The 18,430-nt window shown below is 37.4% G+C and overlaps 1 protein-coding gene across 1 annotated transcript in view; it reads right to left on the bottom strand.

The window, feature by feature from the left end:
* The window catches only part of NAV3 (neuron navigator 3), a 252,084-nt gene that overhangs the window by 55,569 nt on the left and 178,085 nt on the right, over positions 1-18,430 (bottom strand). Inside the window, exons 13-16 of the mRNA XM_066183294.1 lie at positions 10,121-10,259; positions 6,813-7,089; positions 4,036-4,741; positions 2,006-2,494 (exon numbers count right to left, since the gene is read on the bottom strand). Coding sequence (XP_066039391.1) covers positions 2,006-2,494; positions 4,036-4,741; positions 6,813-7,089; positions 10,121-10,259 — 1,611 coding nt within the window. The remainder of the gene's footprint in view (positions 1-2,005; positions 2,495-4,035; positions 4,742-6,812; positions 7,090-10,120; positions 10,260-18,430) is intronic.

The following is an 18,430-nucleotide window of genomic DNA, read 5'->3' as shown; positions in this document are numbered from 1 at the left end:
CTGTCCCCAATGTTGCAAATCAATGCTTTTGTTGTGAAAAAAAAAAAAAAAAAAACCAACAAACTTTGCTACATGTAAGTTTTAATGTATAAAAGAGTTTAGAAAAATCAAACTGCAAAAACCCTGTTGGGGCTATAATTCAAGAAATGACACCATTTACTCTAGGTACATGTATTTGTTTTGAGGCCAGATCAACATGAACAATGGTTCTCTCTGGACTCAGTCATAATATCCCCATATGGACAAATCTGAAACTTAAAAGTATTGCCAACAGCAAAGTATTTGGAACCACTGAAATTAAGTCACTGAACAAATACATAAAGTATTAGGAGTGGTGGTTGCTCAGGAACTTATGCCAAGCCATTAATATTTGAAATGTGATGCTTAAGATCCTGCTTATAAATATAATTTTTGGCATAAATTCATACTCTTCCATATAATTCTATTGACCTCATCATCCATATATGTGGCAGTGAAGGATTTTGTAAGCTTAGTATTAATAATTGACCTTTTAAGAAATATTGTCACATTCAGTTCATAGTACAAAATTCAAATTCCTTTTTAAAAATCAAAGGCACGGTGCCAACTACAAATTGCTCATGTATCAGTGTATTTAAAAGTACTGTATATTTAACAATACTAAGTATTGTTGCCCTATGTCATATTGGTACATATACACTATTTATAATTATTAAAATAAATATTTTAATATAATATATTAGTATAGAATAGTAATATAATTTGTAATTATTTTGTTAAGAGGTGTGATTTTTAGCTGATATAGTAATACTTATGAAAGTAAAATAAGAAAATGAAATCTATGAAAAGCTTCCATCTAGATTTCTCAAAGTTTAGATTATGAGGGGTTTTTTTAATGCTGCTCCACTGAAAGTGAATTCCTTCTATGCAAAGAATGGGTATTGAAAAATCTCTGAGTTTATATAAAGACAAAAAAAAATCTTGACATTTTATGTTGGAGGTCTTTTTTCCTTAAAATGTTTGTATTGTTAGACAACTAATTAAACTTAAAATACTTTTGACTGATTCAGTAAAATTTTCTTTTCTGAATCAAAGGCTAATGAAATATTTAATATTGATTTTACAGTCCCCATGTAAGTTAAGAGTTTCACTGTCAGATCCTGAAAATTTTCATGGGAAGTGGAAGTTACTTAGTGACTAGCAAAGACCATTTTTTCTCTCCTGAAAAAGTCAAATAAATGTTTCACAAAAAAAAAAAAAAAGGAAGAAGAAAAAAAAAAAAAGAAAAAAAAAAAATCTTGGTTCAACAGTGCCAAGCTGGTTGCACAATTTATAATGTAACTTAAATGGCAGAACATCTGTATATCAAAAAATTATTTAATAGAGCAAAGAAAAGCCTTTTCTTGCATTTCTTTGTCTGATCTGGGCACTTGGCAAGACTGACCGTATAGCAAGGATCTCATCTTGGAAACGGTCTTCCTGCCAGTGAAACTGCATTTGAGTGCTGAACTGTGTAATGATTACCACGTAACAGGCAACTCGTCACAACTGATTGTTTTAAGGCAAGACTGGTCAGCTGAAGACCAGGGCACACCATCTCTGCCTGTGCTTTGAGCTAATGGGAAGGGAAAAGCTGGGGTTCCACATCTGGAGGTTTGCTTGCTTTGGAACTGCCAGATGCTGGGACAGCAGGTGGATCCAGCATGCAGGAACCATTACGTGCTTGTTGGCTGTTAACACTTGCCTTTGATTAGACAACTTCCCCCCTTTTCTCTTGTTGTCTCCAGAAAAAGGGAAGAAAAAAAAATCAAGATAGAAAAAGTGCTTGTAAAACCTTAAAAGGCAGTTGATTCCACATTGCAATGCCTTTCAGCTCTCTTTTCTTCCTTCCTTTTTTTACATAAAGGACTAATCTGCAAATTAAATGGTGTCCCTTTAGCAAAAGAGGTGGAGGGCTTATTTTTTTGGCTCCTGTCCTTTTGCCTCTCACTTATTTCGTGGTCACTATATCTATAGGCAAGCTCACCTTTCCGAAAGAGTAGATCTGACGCTTCCAGTCCTCATGAGCAGGCTCTGAACCTCCTGAGTGCTTGTTGTCAGTCCAGAGAGAGAGCCATGATGGCTAAGAGGAAGGTCAATAGACTCGGAACTGGTGTGAAGGCTAGTCATGGACTGGTAACTTGGTGTGTCCTTACTGCCCGCTGAAGAGCTGCTCAGGTTTGCAGCCCACACAAGACCACCTGATGTGAAAGAGTGCACTGAGGCAGGACTGGAAGCCAGGGAGTGACTTAAGCTTACAACATCTGCATTTAAGTCCGAAGGTTTACTGAAGAGGGGGCTGCTGCTACCACTTTGCCCACCTGCACTGCCCATGCTGCCTGTGCCCGAGGATGGCGATTCCAGGCTGCCTTGCCGTGCCAATGTGGTACTAGGGCTGGGCATTGCCGATGTGGGTTTCATACCTTCAGTACTGGGTGCAGAGGCAGCTTTACCACTTGCCTTGGCACCAAACAACCTAAATGTAAAACAAATAGCTTTAGAGAAACTGATAGCCACATTAAACATTCATGGCGCAACATCCTATGAGCCAAACTACACATTTTTAATTACTGCTACGAAAATCACGCCTACCTAGTTGATCAATCACAGTGCAGATTTAAATTCACTTAACCATACCGCAGTAATCATGGTTTGTTTCTTTAGTAACAGCTCTTATTCACTCCTATTCAGATGTGCCCTTTGCACAGAGACCCTCCCAGAGAGAGGTAAAATAATCACATTTTTTGTCTTATTAGTTCATAAACAGATTACACTTTCACCCAAATTCAGTAATTAAGCATTCCCAAGTCATTAACTTTTAAACTCCTCGCTTCTCAAATCTGCTTAAATGATTGCAACAAACACTTGCAAAATCCTTCCTAGTTTAATAAACATCTAAGTATTTGTGCAAAATTCCCCTCTTGTGTTTTTGCACAGATGGTTATGTGGTCATCAGTCATGTAGTAACCACTCAGACAGAATAAACTGCACCATGGCTAAATGGGCTCAGTTCGTCTCCCAGGGCAGGAATGATAAAAGTCTATTTCACATAACGTCTTCCAGCAATTCTAAATATGAAAACTCTATGGTGATGATGAAAAAATAAACTGCAAGTCCTCTAAAAGGTCATGTCATGCTATAATGTATTTCTGGAAATATTTTAAGCTTCAGTTAGTGTACAGCTTATAAATCACAGGTAAATAAATGCAAAACTTATCATGATGTAAAGTAGGCATGTCTAATAATATAAAAATCCTTTATCTTTAAGTCACAAAAACGAAGATGCAGCTCCCGCAGCTGCCTGGGGATGCTGTTTTGGTAAGTAGGCACAAGAGGGCACTATTGGCTTTTTCTCCAACAGTGAAAGTCACTCCATCCCAATTCATGGAGCAGTCATCCGGATTTATATTTCCAGAAATGTTACCATAGAGCATTTACAATTGAAATTTAGCCTTGCCAATGTTTGTGTCGAAAAATGTAACGAAGCTGCTAAGATAATGAAGCATTTGTAGCTGGAGCTGCCAACAACGTGAAAGCAAATCAAACTCTTTATAATTTAAAGAGCTCTTCAGTTCTCCATCCAGAATATGGCAGTTGCCTGTTCCATTAACAGAATGTGCCTAAACACACTGTCGTTCTTCCCTATGGAGGTTTACCACAGTATTGAGAAGAAACTTCACATGTGGCTGAACTTAGAATAATAGAATATCTTGAGTAGGAAGATAGGAAGAGACTCATAAGGATCAGTGAATCCACCTTGCAAGCTTCAAACTACAGATATGGGGATGCACCTAAAATGCTTAAAGCTCAAGGAGCAGCCATTTCAGGTCTGGGGAGGTCTTTAAATATCAAAGAAATAATTGTATTGTATGAAGAAAATATTGCCCTTTTAATTTCCTGTACTTGATTTGTTTGCGGCAAAATATTCCCTAAAAGGCTTTTTGCAAAGTATCCCAACATATTGAAAATCCCTGTTTTATATATTGCAACTTCAAGGAATCACAGAAATGCACTAACCTTCGAAATGTGGGGGAAGCAATATCTGGGTATTTGGATCCTGGCTGTCTAAGTCCTGGTGTGCCAGAGGCGCTTGCCGAAGTTGGGCTGGATTTAGGGGAACTGGACAGTGAGACGCTTTCAGAATCTGACACTGCCACTTTCTCTTTTTCCTTGTCTGTCTGGTTGATGGTGACAGGGCTGGACCTCCCGGAGCTTATCTTGCTTGGCTCTCGCAGTTTGGTGGCAGCAGCACCCGCAGACTTGCTGCTCACGTTGGAGTCAATGCTGCTGGTGCTGGAGCGGTGGCCGCCCCTGCCCGGGATCCCGCTGCCGCTGGACTTTGATGGGCGAGGCAAACTTCGATACTGCAGAGTTGTCTTTGAGCTCACATGCAGGACACCATCATCCTGGTTTTGGGAACCGTCTAAGCTCGTCTTCCTCCCTGCGTTGGACTTCCCACTGATGGCTGAAGATTTTGGCATTTTTCCTAGTGTTGCTGACCCACTTGTGATGGTCGCTCCACTTGTGGTGATTATGGTAGAAGATCCCAACCCAGACTTCTTGAATCCAAACGACCCTGTAGCAGTTGATCTCCCAATGCCAGAGGGAGGCTTTTTCCCTTCATCACCGCTGCTTTTTCCTGCATCGGATGGAGATCGCTGTATGGAGGCTCCTTTCAGGGGAGTTTTCACTTTTTCCGAAGCTTTTGCATCATCGGTTTTTCCTAAGTAAATTTGAAAAGGTCACTTGTGTTTAAGCTGCAGTGTCTTAATATCTAATTTCAACACTGTATGATTACAATTTTAAAATGAAAAAATACACAAATAGAATTTCCCTAAGGAAACAGACCAGTCTGGTTTTTAGTCTACCATCAGCTATCTGTAGCAGGGATGACACATAAAAGGTAAGCTTAAAGTATTAAAAGCTTGAAATTCCTGTGAGGACTTCCAGTTTCATATATAGGTAGAAAATGTAGTTGTAGAAAATTATCTTGAATGAACTATAAGGAATTCTGACTAATTTTTTTTCTGTTAATAGTATTTTATATGAAAGAAATAATACTTGAAAATAAAACATCACATGTAATAAACATCTCCTGAAGTATGACTTCAATTATGCAAGTAGAAATTAGTGGTACTTATAAAGTTCTTTGGTTTTCACTAATTACATCTTTTTAGCTTATGAATAAGTTTGTTCTGGTTTTAGTTACTCAAAATTATCAGGGAGAGATTATATTATGGAATGAATTGTCTTGATCTGTAACAATATCAATTACATATGTTAATTAGTCTTTGTCGTATCCTTGATATCTTCTCAAGATTTTTGATTTTTTGAGAGGTTTTCTTCAATCCTGTGTAGGCTTGTTACTACATAACATATGTTTCTACATTTCTTCCATATTTTCTAAAACTTTATTGTAACATGCAGAAAGGTTGAAGTAAGACATTCTGCTATTCCAGAAAGTACCCTCTTCCCATTTTACAAATAGATGAAAATTGCCATTTCAATTCTGATTCATCTCTAAGCATTTGTTGTGTATCACTAATAACTCTTAAAACATAACAAAGTTTTTAATTTACTCTTCATGTAATTATGGAAGATTTAGAGATGGATAGCCTAATTTTTCTTAAGAAACAAAAATGTAATAAAGTGTAACACCTGCAAAGCAGAATGAACTCCACTCCTTTTTATTCAGCACACATTTTATGTTGCACAAACAGATGCACACGCCATGATACAGATCAGACTCTGACCCAGCAAACATACAGATCATTAGTAGTTAAGGCCTCAATTCTGTGTTGCACAGTGGCTGCCTGATCACCTTGAGGAAAACAGATCTGGAAAGCTTAGCTTGGCATGCAGCAAACCTTTTAGTATCTCATTTTTAATTACTGTTAGAGGGGTATAGTTTCTGTATCCATATGATCACCATGGCAGTGCTCCTCAGGGATCTCACAGACCAGAGACTGCAATGTTTAGCAGTTCCAAATTGCAAAGAAGCAAAATGGGTTCACAAAGGGTGGGGATTTATTCTGAGGAGATCTTTGTTGCTTTTGCAACTAGGGGTTGAAGCATGCACTGTTTTGTCTGGACATGACCAAGCTCCAGAAAATGTTCTACTGAGAATACAGATTTCTTCAGTAAAATGGTGGATTAGGATTAGACAGTCTTAATAGTTATCTCTTTCACCAGCTTCAGATTTTTTGCTTCCAAACTAGATTGCAGAAGTGGTTACTACTTCTGAGAGGCTTTCCAAAATTAAGTAAGAGGGTATTTAGCACTGAAAGTGTGTAAAAAGACTTTTTTTTACAATTTTTGATTGCTTAACATTGGTCTGTATACAGAATGTGATGATTCAGATTTAGCTCAGAAACAACTAAAAATATCATTTGGAGTCTCCTCCCTTGAATATTCAATATTTTTTACTCAGTTTCTAATATTTAGCCATTTTTATGTACATATTGAATTGTCAAAGGGTAAGGTTTTCTAGAGAATAAAGATAGGGTACAGATAAGTCTAAAAATATTTCTAGGAATTAATCAATGTTGACATACACAAATGAGAGCACAACAAAATGCAATCACAGTTTTTGTTATGGATGCACCCTTGTGTACTTAGGTATTTTTTTAATGCATGTAGCAAACTAACAGTTATAAAAATGAAAAAAATATAATATTACAATCTGAGTTTGCAGTCATTTATGGGATGAGAGAACAATATGGATATAGTATGTATACATATATAACATCCATTGTTTTAAGACCACTGTAATCTGAACTACAGAAGTTTCCTACCTGGGGTCTTGAGTGCACTTGTTCCTGCTTTGTTCCTGGACTGAGTTGTCCCTACTTGTGCAGTCATACCTCTCCTCCAAGATCCAGTCTGTGATACAGAAAGAGATGTTTTCTGCCCTCCCTTCTCTGACTCTTCAGACAGCCCCGAGGGAAGGCCTTTCCACTTGCCACTGCTGTCTACATTGCTGTCAAAGTCTTCCTCTGGCTTCTTCAGCTCTTCAGTGCTGCCCCAAGTTTCACTGTCCGTAACTGAGCGCTTCTCTGAGTCTGTCTTCAGCTACAAGAGATTCATGAGAAATGGTCAGTCCCAACATCTCCATTATTTGCTGATTTCTTAAATCATAGTAGGGGAGAAGAATTTGGTCTATCAGCAAGGGCCACAGAAACCTTCCTCCTAAAATTAGTATCCTGATTATAAAAGTTTAAAAACATACAAATACAGCCATTTGGGGATGACATTTCCCTTTCTTTAATTTTCAAAATATTTAATCCCTTTCCTTTATAGATAAACTATAATGAAGTGAAACGTAATTCACTCTAATAATCAGTGGTGATACCCTATTTTTCCTCAACTCAGCCTGAATTTCAGAAGTGAGTCACTGTGCTGAGAGGTTTGACTAAAAGCTTGGGTGAGCAAATTCCTGAATATACTACTAAAATCACCTCAGTGCGGCTTCTTGCTTTTTCCTACCCAAGACTTCCCGTGACTGGATTAGGAATATTTCTCCAGCAGAACAGAGTATGTTGTGCAACCAGTGAGCAAGGATAGCATCTTCCCCAGAATTATTTCTGCTGCAGCTGATGGCTTTTCTGCTGGTCTGTCTCCAAAGAAATGAATTGTGTCCAACAAGAAACTCTCCTTAGCTGTATCAGCTAACATGGCAGAAGAGAGGCTTATGCCAGCAGAACTCATCTGTTGTATGAAGGCGACCAGCTGGGCTCATGCTCCCTCTGAAACTCACACCCATGTGAGGATGCACCAGTGAGGACCTAACCCCCCTGTGGCATCTGCCTTCCCTGAGGCATGCTGATAAGGCAGTGCTGAAGGAGCAGCCCAATGAGACTGTAAAAGCTGTGAAAATGGCTTAAATAGAAACAGAGACTGACCCTACCCTCTGTGTTTGACAAGACTGGTGTTCTTTGTGCTGACAGGCTGTTTGGTGTAACTCTTCCATCTGTGTTTTTCTGCCGCCTCCTGACCTCAGTCTGAAGCCCTATTTGCACATCACCCTCTCACCACTCCTGCTTGCTTCTGCCCCTCTTTAACAGCAAAAATACTGTGCTGCTCTCAGGTATCACCAACCTAAGAGGGGCTGCAAAATGGATTGCATTGAGGGACAAGCTATTTATTATTCTGTGCTGTCACAGCTCCTTCACCACAGAGTCCCCTCTGTGGCTGTTTCCTCGGCACTGCTGTCACAAGTAGGATTAATACCGATTAGATCACTGACAGAAAAATCAGTTCCTGTTTACATATTCATCAGCTGAGGTGTAAAAAATGTTAAAGCTCTCTGCATGTCCACAATGACGTATGTGCTTTGGACATGCTAGCATGGATTGTGGGTAAGGATTAATGGGAAAAAAGCCCAAGCAAATATCTACAAAAATATTGTAGGGTCCTTCAAAAGACAGTTTGCATTAAAGTTATTGTTGCACATGTGTAACATGTAACGACATGCTTACAGACATTTTACCATAAAATTAATGACAATAAAAACATAGTTCATGTTTTTAAAGCAAACTGCATAATTTTAAATAAAATGAGTAGCACAATACTTTCTAAAAGCCTCTTGGAAAAAAGCAAAATGGCTATTCTGTTCATCTCAGGTTCTGACTGAGCTTGCCAGCTAGCAATACAGTGGATTACAGGAATACAGCGAGTTGTGCTTGACGTGCCTGGTAAAGGCATACCTGATAAAGGTCTTTTCCTAGTATTCATAGTATAAAGAAACTCTGGAATGAAAGTAAAATTTGAACATGCACTGCATCTCTTTCTATTGCAAACAATTTGCAAATAAAACAGATGCTTATTATAGAGCAGCTAGAACATGAGATAATCCAAATGAAAACAAAACCACAAAGAGTTAAATAGTCAGTCTGAGCTTTCCCAGTCCTGATGATTACGCAATGGAACAAGTAAACCAGAACTACCTGGCCATTACTGTTTATGTGAAAGGGAAGAGGCTGATCTCCAGTTAGCAACCATGGAAATCCCTGATCGAGCAGGAAAGGCAATGGTAAGGGCTGAAGAAGGTTGGCATTTGAGTGACTATCTTTGCGTGAATACAGCATTGGTCTGATACCAGTCCTGTTGGAGATTAAAGTAATTTTCATTCCAAAAGTAACTATATTTCCCTATCATTTGGGGGAAATCACCAATATGTGTTTTTCTCCTGTTCACAGAGTCTGCTACAATGTTCCTCGACAAAACAGACCTCTGAACTGCAGACACTGGCTGCCTGCAGGAGTCTAAATGGAATCAGAAGTGTCAGTCTTGTGTCCCAAATACTTGACATCAAATCACCAGAGGCAGCCACTCTTCCCCAATGCTGAGTGTTCAGTCTCAAAGTTCCCTGCTTGTAAACAGGAGATGACATGGCAGACAATACTTGCCTATTGAGACAAACTTTTCTGGTTTTATTTCTTTTTTGGAGGGAACCAAGTTCTGCAAGGATTTTGTATTGACTTCTCTATCACTTGCAATTTTGAGAGGAGCTGGGAAGAAATGCCTGGATACCTGGCTCAAGAGCTTTACATACACAGACACACACACATATATGTATTATGTATATATTTTGTGGCTGTATGCTATTAAGAACTCTGTTTTGACACTTTGCATTGACACGTACATCCCTGGACCTAAGCAGGAAGAAGACAATCTCTGCCATTTGAAAGGACAGAACAACGATACTTCCCTAATGTGTTTCAGCTCATAAAAAGAAAAAAATACAATTTTTTTTTATCGTGTTATCTGTTGAAAGAGATACTCCAAATGAGCTGAAGTGAATGGAAATCCACGACCACAGATCCAATCATATTGCATTTGTTTTCTGTTAGGGTACAGCAGGGTTTGGGTCTTGCCAGCCACCACCTTCAGCAGTAATGCATGCCCTGGGAGCAGGGAATTTGGCATGCCAGCTCACAGTCCAGGGTTGGGTCATTGTAGTCTACGGCTTCTTGCATTCAGGTGTAATAGAGGGTTTTGCAAGATATGAATACTTTGTTTAGAGGCATTGATACCAAACTTTTTCTTTTGTTATCCTGCATACTTGGGGGTTGTTGCAATGAACGGCAAGAAAGCTACTCACCTGGGCATGAGTGTTCTTCCTTGAAGAGGCTGTTATGTTGGAATAAGAGCTGACAGATGAGTTGGTATTCAAATCATCTGTGCTGAGGTTGTCAAGAGTGTCACTGAGGCCACTGCTAACCGAGCTGCTGTCATCCCAGCTGCAGAGAAAGGAGCACATCTACTTTACACATATGTCTCAACAGGAAGAAAGCATCTCAAAATCAATAGATGCAATTACTTATTTTTCAAGTGTTTCACCAGAAACTTTTCAGTAATATTTCCTAAGGTACAACGAATATTATTCTTCAGACTTTTAAATTAATTATTCACTCACAGCCAAGTGGTTGCTTGTTCAATTAATGAAAGATGCAGGTGTCCTTAAAAAAATTAACATCAGGTCTAAGTAGAAGTCATTAAAACAGTTCATTTCATGCTTCATTGCAATCACATTCAGTACACCAGCAAAGAAATCCATTAAGCTTACCTGATACTTCTAGTCAAAACATAATTAATATCTTGGAGAAGACCTGATGAATTGCCAGGCTACATAAAAAAACCCAGTATCTTTTTTTGCAGACTAATCCACTGTCAGCAAGAAGTGAGTATTTTCAAAAGTTTTATTTTCTCATCTTCATTCTCTGTCTAGCTGGTGTAATGTCATCAAAAGAGGAATCCCTGAGAATACAGTCACTGGAGCTGACAGAGAATATGTTCTACATCTCTGAAGAAACACAGTCTGTCACCTGTTTCGCTTTGGGAGATTGAGGCGAAGGATGCAAATGAGAGAGAGGCTGCTCTTACAGAAGTGTCATTACCAACTTTCACAAAAGCCTTGCTTTTGCACAAAGGGAGGTTGATTTGTATTTGTCAGACTTTTCTCTACAGAATTGCTACTCTATGGCATTACATTTTGATTTTTATTTTATTGCCAACAACACCATTACACTTTCAGTATTTTGCTACATCTCCACCTGTTCATCTTGTTTTGGATTATTCACAGGCCAAAAAGTTTGAAAAAAATTCACCTTATCATTTTCAATGGGATTCATCTCCTATAATTTTAGGTATTTGGGAGTTAGGTATTTCATTTAAGTTATCTAGGTGTCCTCTCTAACCAGTATTAAAAGCAGCCTCTTCCAGGAGGTAATTCATCCTGGCTTAAAATGTCTCAGAGTTTGTGAGATAAAATGTCCACTGAAGGTGTCTCTTTTTTGTCTTTTCCTCTCTTAGAGGGGAGGGGGTTGATAAAGCCTTTTCTAGATTTATAACTTCTAGAAAGACAAAGCTAGGTGTTTACACCTGCTGAAAAAGTCCCAAACACAAGAGTGCATTTTACCCTTGTTTTGCTGTAGCCTCTTGAGATGATTTTTAGAAAAATAAATCTAATTGAATTCCCTAGTTAAATTAAAGCTTAGTACTATTGCCACTAGTCATTCAGAGCAAAAAAAAGAAAAATATCTGTGTATCCTTATTTTACACTTGGAGTTTTAGGAGACAGCAGCAGCGACAGGAAACTGCATGGAACACAATGTGTGCTGATGCACCAGAAGGTTCAGTGCACTAGTCTTGTATCATAGCAACTGCAGAAAACATTACCTTTCTTTTGCAAAAGGTAGAAAATCACATTAGTTAGCCAGCTCAGTGACAAGACAAACATATTTCAGAGGGCAAGAGTTTATTACAGTGCTGTACTTCCCACCACTGAGTACAATGACTACAGATAAATATGTCTTCTGCTACATTTCCAGGTGATAAACGCGAGTGATTTAATAATAGAATTATAATGTCATACATAATAGGCTGTCCACATTCATCTAAGAACCATCTCTGAAGCATTAGTCATTTAGGCTTTCTGTGTTTTTCACTGTCTAATGTGATTCAGAATTTCACTGATGCTAAAATGCATTAATAAAACACAGTGTACCACATGAGAATATAGCTTTAGAACAGTGTTAAGACTGAGAACCTTAAGGATGGATAAAAACATAAATAATATAAATGTGATTATATTGTAAAAAAGATAATGTTACCTCATTAAATGCTACTCTTTAAAAAAGAAAAAAAAATCATAAACCAGATCCCAAATTATATATATTAAATACTTCCAGAAGGAACATGAGCTTTTAATGTATGACAGTCATGTCAAATAATATATGACCATCAGCTTTCTGACTTTACCTAAGACCCAGGGGATCAAATTTCATCCTCTTTCCCCATGTCCCTTTGTTATTATAACTCTGTTTTAATTTTTGATACTTCATTCTATGATCCTTTTTCTCTGTGAGAGAATTTACGTGTTCTAAATTCTGGAATAGTTCAACCGATTCACAAAATAAACTATGTTCTCTACAGCAGAAGTTTTCAGGCAGATATTACTATGATCATGTTTTCCATTATGGCTTCCCTGTGGTGTTTCACACTCATCACACCTCACTCACCAGTGGATTATTAGTGGGTTCAGAGAACACTCATGGCCATCTTGTAAGTTGTATAGAAGATCATTCTGACACCTCCACTACTGACCTTTCAGAGTCATCACTGTATTTGCCTGGATTTTTTTTTTCTCTTATGATAGGTGCTTCAGATGTTTTATAAATTTGGGGGCTTTCACACACCAAAATTTCTGACAATATTCAGTATGCCTATAAAACCAGGAATATTGGAACCCACTTTCTTTCTGGCATGTACTAAAGACTGTTACAGAAACTGATGCCTACTTGACACAATGTTTTGTACTAGCCTTTTGAAAAGACATCATAAAAAACAAAAATTCCAACAGAAGAGACCATATAAGCTATCCCTTTGGCAATGAAGACTGTTGTTTTTACACATTTTAATATATTATCCCGGGTTATTTTAACTAGCTCATGCAAGTTAAATAGCAAGCTAATTTTTTTTATTTCAGTACTTACTGTTTTTACTTTTAAAGACCTGCTTCCCCAACTCCAGATAGTAGAGTCGCTATCAGACAAGTAATTATGTTTTTGATAATGAAAACGCCTTGTTTATAATTTGGAAAAAACCCCTGATGACTCATATTAAGGTATCCTTTAAACTAGTCAAATCATGAGAAAAATATCTGATAAAACTATTGCGCATCATTTTGAGATTGAAAACCCATTTGTGGGAGTCTGCAGCAAACTCTAATTTTAGTTCTTGTTCCTCCTACCCTTCATAGAAACAATATTCACTTATATTTTAATATAGTGGCTGAGATTCATCTTTCCTTTTTTTTTTTTTTTTTTATGTTTCATTTACTTTTCTCTTTTTTACACATTCTACAAAGTCTATGACAGGTCAGGTTAGCACTGCTGCTCATTAACGCATTACACCATTTTGCTGTTAAAAACCATGTCTTAACTATGTGTAATGTTGACAGAATTTGCTTCATTTTTCTTGGTGCCAGACTCAGGCTGATTTCTTTAAAAGAAAATGTCAGCAAATGGCGTTCAACTATCTGGGAGGCTGAGACTAAGAGAAGAGTGCATTGTTTTGACAAGTTCAGGGAACTTTTTTTTTGAGAAATCCCTGGATCCCAAGAGGGTCTGGAGAAGAACCTTGATATTCAGCAAGACACAATCTTCTCATTAAGGATATGAATTTTGCTATTTCTCAGAGAAATCTTCTTAAACTTGGATAATTCAGAATTGTCTTCAAAATCATTGCTTGCATGTACCTGACAGATTTTTATTTTCAGTAGCTCAGCTCATTCTGCTTTGTCTAGGTTCAAATCATCAAACAGAGAACAAGTAAACAGCCCAGTCGTCACTGTTCCCATTGTGAATGCATATAACACCACAGTGTTTGATAACACTACCACATATTATTTTTTTCTCTAGAAACAATTAATGTAGTGTTTGTAAGAGGTCTGCTTTAGGGATGAATCTGAATTTTGCATTAAGGAAAGATGCCTTCTGTCTTCATTCAAAGAAGTTGAAAGTTCTGTAACAAAAGGGACTATATGAAGCTTGAATGAAGCCCCTGGTGCACCAGACCCCCTGCAATCTGCAAGGTGACTGCTTTAACCAATGTTTTAAATAAATCTGCACCAAGGAAGAGCTTCTAATTTACTTTAGTGGTTCACATTCAACTTGCAAAGATGTAATGCAGGGAAATATGTTCTTTGAACCTACATTTTGCTGCAGGGAAACTTTAAATTTAGGTTACTATCAACTCAAATTTCATGTCAAAACCCAGCATGCCTTTTTTGGCTTTACTATTGCTGTACCTCAGCTTTACGTCTGTAGAATGGAGACAAGTACATACAAAAATGGTTAAAATGTTGGCCACTCTGTTACAGCTTTCATCCAAAAACATACCTCATGCCCTCTCACTTTCCCCGGACTATTTGCAGTAACTTTGCCAGTGTTCATTCTGCTTAGATCTGTGTTTTTCTTTGATGTATTAGTTATGCCAATGAGATAATTTGCACTAGCTAAAGCTCATCCTCTAATTCTGGCCTGCATATTTCAAATCTGAACAATTCTTGCCCGTTTTGATGCAAGACATTGTCACTAATTGGCAAAGGTTTCTATGAATATTGAACACATTCCAGTGCTTCACAAAATGCTTCAAGCAACATTTCAGCTCCTTGACCATATCAAATACTCCATTAAGTTGAGAAATCCACAACTTGCTATCTACACAGTTGGTTAGTCTCCACTATCACTCTTTGCCTCACTTTCATTAGTGTGTGCTAGTACTGAAAAGATCTCATAATCATCCTCTCATTGACCTCCCTACCACATAATGTTCTGGAAATAGCAAGGTGTCTGAAGGCAAAACATGGTGCTTAAAAAAGAGCTAAACAAAGATTACAAACACATTCCAACATGTATCCTCAAATAGAGAGATGAATTGCACACAGCTGTGCTCATAAAACTTTTCCGTTTGCCTTCCACAAGTATCCGGAGTATTTTTTTAATTCACTAACTGAAGTATACAAACCAAATGAGGAATATTTTATACTAAATAAGACATTATTTCATACATCAGGCAGGCAAGCAATAGAGCTTCAGGACAAAGATGCAATTTGACTTTAGCCTACATAATGAGGACCTGCAGATAATATGCAAAACATTTTTCTGTATTTTTGCATAATGTCTGAAAGTAAAGATGCACTGGATTACGAGAGCAACGATGGTTTCTTCAATGTATCAAGTCCTTGCACAATTTGACAAGTTGGTTGCATTTTTTTCTTAGGTTCATTACCCATTTTTACAAGCAGAAGCAGGAGTAACAGCTTTCAAAAATACAGCTCTAAAAAAAAAAAAAAACACCCCGAAATCTTTCCTCTTAAAGTAATCATTTAATCAGAATAACTGTTCTCTCTAGGGAGGTTTGTAGCTGAATGAAAAGTAGCACTGTATATGTCACATGTTTTGTACTGTACAGGAAGAGCTTTAGACCACAGCAGTAGACATAGATACTTGATTAGGGATGATAAATCCTTAGTCACATTCTTGCTAATGCCCATGGAACTCACACAGCCCCAGGGACTTTTGTATGAATTTGTGATTCAAGGAATCGGAACACATTTAGCAAAATAACCTTTATTTGCTTCTTAGTAATTTTAGTAGTAGTAGTTTAGTAGTAACTTGGAGCTTTCAAATTGTGAAGCCTTTTTAAACACTTCTAAATCCTTCATGGCCACAGCAGGTACATACAGGGTGGTGCCCAAGTGTATTTCTCCTGCCGGAGGGAATGGTCTTACAGGACAAATAAGACAACTGAGATCATGACACAAAAGTAACATTCAGAGAGAAACAGAAACTTAACTTCTGAATGTTTCAGGATCTACAAATCCATACTAACAGCAGATCAATGGTGTGTAGTAAGTAAGGTATTAACACTTTGCCTGCACACAGCTCATTGTTTTATATCAATGAATCCATAGATGATTCAGGTCTCCCTGCCCCTTTCTTACACCTCTGGATGTCACTACATAATTTTTCATAGAAACAGTAGATGCATGAGAAACACCAGGAATTTCTTTGATTAGTATAGCACACTTCCATGTTTGCCAAATAAGATGCTAGTACAGTAGTCTACTGCAGCGGATAGGACTTGGATATCCTCAGTTACACTGGATACTTATTTAAATTACAGTGTTCTAAAAATACAAAATCCCTTGATTTAGGTGAGGTGAACAGCTATGTGGGATGTAAGACAATTTGTGCCAGTGATGTGCAAGGCATCTATATTAAATGTGAGTCAGGAAATAAAAGGTCGGCATTTAATCCCATAGGTACTCAACAGACAAAGGCAGGTACATCCAAAGGGTAAGCAGGAAAGACTGGAGAGATAACAGCAAAGTAAAGGACTGAAACTATATGCCCACAGTAGAAAGTTTGAACTTAGTACACCTTTACTCACACAAATTAAGCCCTGCAAGTGGAAGACAGCATTTAAACTACTTCTGCACACGTAAATCCATAAAATAGGGAACAAAATGCAAAAATCAGCCTCCACAACACACTCCATGCAGGTGCTCATTGCTTCTCTACAGCACAGCAGTGAAGGAAATATTAACATGCATTCTGGGCTGCTGCCATGAACTCTCTTCTCTGACATCCATATTTCAGGTCATGTTTCAGGAGAGTAAGGCAGGATTCAGCTGAATTTAAAGATTTTATAGCTACTTCCATAATTGACTTTTGAGAACAGAAATGATCTCGTAGCTCATTAAGAGGAAAAGATAAGAAAATAATTGGACAGTTTTACTTAAAGCAACTCCTCACTAACATGCCAATATATCAGCTGGCAAAATTTCTCCATCAAAGTTCAATTCAATATGAATTAATCCTTTTTAAATCTTCTAGTGTGATCTCAACTGCTCATTATTCATGAAACAGCTACACTGACCCTTCACAGACAGATTCAAGAGGGCAGAGAGTTTGTAAAATCAATACTTTCCCTCATTCCACAGATTGCAAGAGCCAAAACCCAGGCCCTGAATCAAACTAGAAACTTGCAGGAGCCATAAATTTCCTTATAGCTATTCTATGCTCATAGCGAAATTAAAACATAGCCAGTTGGACTCATACTTCACCACTTTTTCCTCAGCAAGTGTAATGCATTACCTGTCATACCAAAGCAAGGCAACTGCTGGAGCCTTAAGCCTGAATCACTTTGGAGTCTTTAAGGTAGAAAATCATGCAATGTACATTTCAAAATGGATGCACTTAGCATATTCAATGGAAAATTGTTTAGAGTTAAAAAGAACAGGAATGCATTTATGCACTTGCTTTAATGCAGTGTCACTTTGCAAGGATTTTTTTATTTCATGTTAGAAATTTATTTTATAAGAAGATCCAATTAGAAAATTATATCCTGCTAAAGAAAATACAGCTAGCCTAAGAACACAATTAAAGAAAAATGCATTTTTGCAAGGTCAGTTAATTTCCATATTCTTCCAAGCATTTAATAAGTGCTTAAGAAATAATTTGGTTTTAGACCCAGCAGGGAAAAAAGAAAATGAACTAATGGAAGATTTACATTCCTTGAGATAATTATACACACCTTGCAAAACTTTCATACCACACTGCAGGATCTGAATAAATCTTTGCCAGAAACCCTTCTGGTTTCCACTTATTTCTGAACACAACACTTAATCTGACATGATAGGGACAGAAGAAAGGCATTACCTAGCTCTAAATTCCTAACAGAACATATAAACAATCAGAAGAAGGAATTCTGTAAAATGAAATTTAGGCAAATGAATAAAACAATAAATATCCAACTAGGAAGATATTTTATTTCTGGAATGTACAGGCTTGGGTTTTTTTACAAGAGGCTCAAAAAGAGCATCCCTTTTTAATTATATTTTGAACAATCTTTGGAAAATAGTAATATATGGGCTGAAACGAGATGCAAGAAAGTAATTCCATCAAGAGCTGTTGACAATATCATAACAAACCAAGGGAGAAAATCTTTTGATGGAATTATCTTCCCGCTGCTGTTTGTTAAGTTTTCTACACACTGGATGCAAGAGATGTGTACATTTTTCAAATGCAGATTCAGACAAGTTAATTAACATTCATTGAATGAATATAAATAAAATACAAACTGCCCACGTAGTTCCTCAGATGCTACAAAGCAATATAAAGCCCTATTATTTCTTGTTACCTCCATTTTATGAAGTAAAAATCTCGTTCTTCATCTTGCATGTGGCCAATTTTCATCCTCAAAATTGAAAAGATAAATGAGATACCCTAAACAGAAAGAAGTATCTCATGGTATCTGCATTTATAGTTAAAGAAAACTCATGCCAAAACCAGCCGATTAAACATCCTGAGATAAGCAGAATTTGCCATTCACCTTTGCAAAC

The sequence above is a fragment of the Chamaea fasciata genome, unplaced genomic scaffold (genome assembly GCF_029207755.1).
Source record: "Chamaea fasciata isolate MVZ Bird 193981 ecotype frontalis unplaced genomic scaffold, bChaFas1.0.hap1 SCAF_5, whole genome shotgun sequence".
Classification (NCBI taxonomy): domain Eukaryota; kingdom Metazoa; phylum Chordata; class Aves; order Passeriformes; family Sylviidae; genus Chamaea; species Chamaea fasciata.
This window is presented reverse-complemented; position numbering and strand designations above follow the sequence as displayed.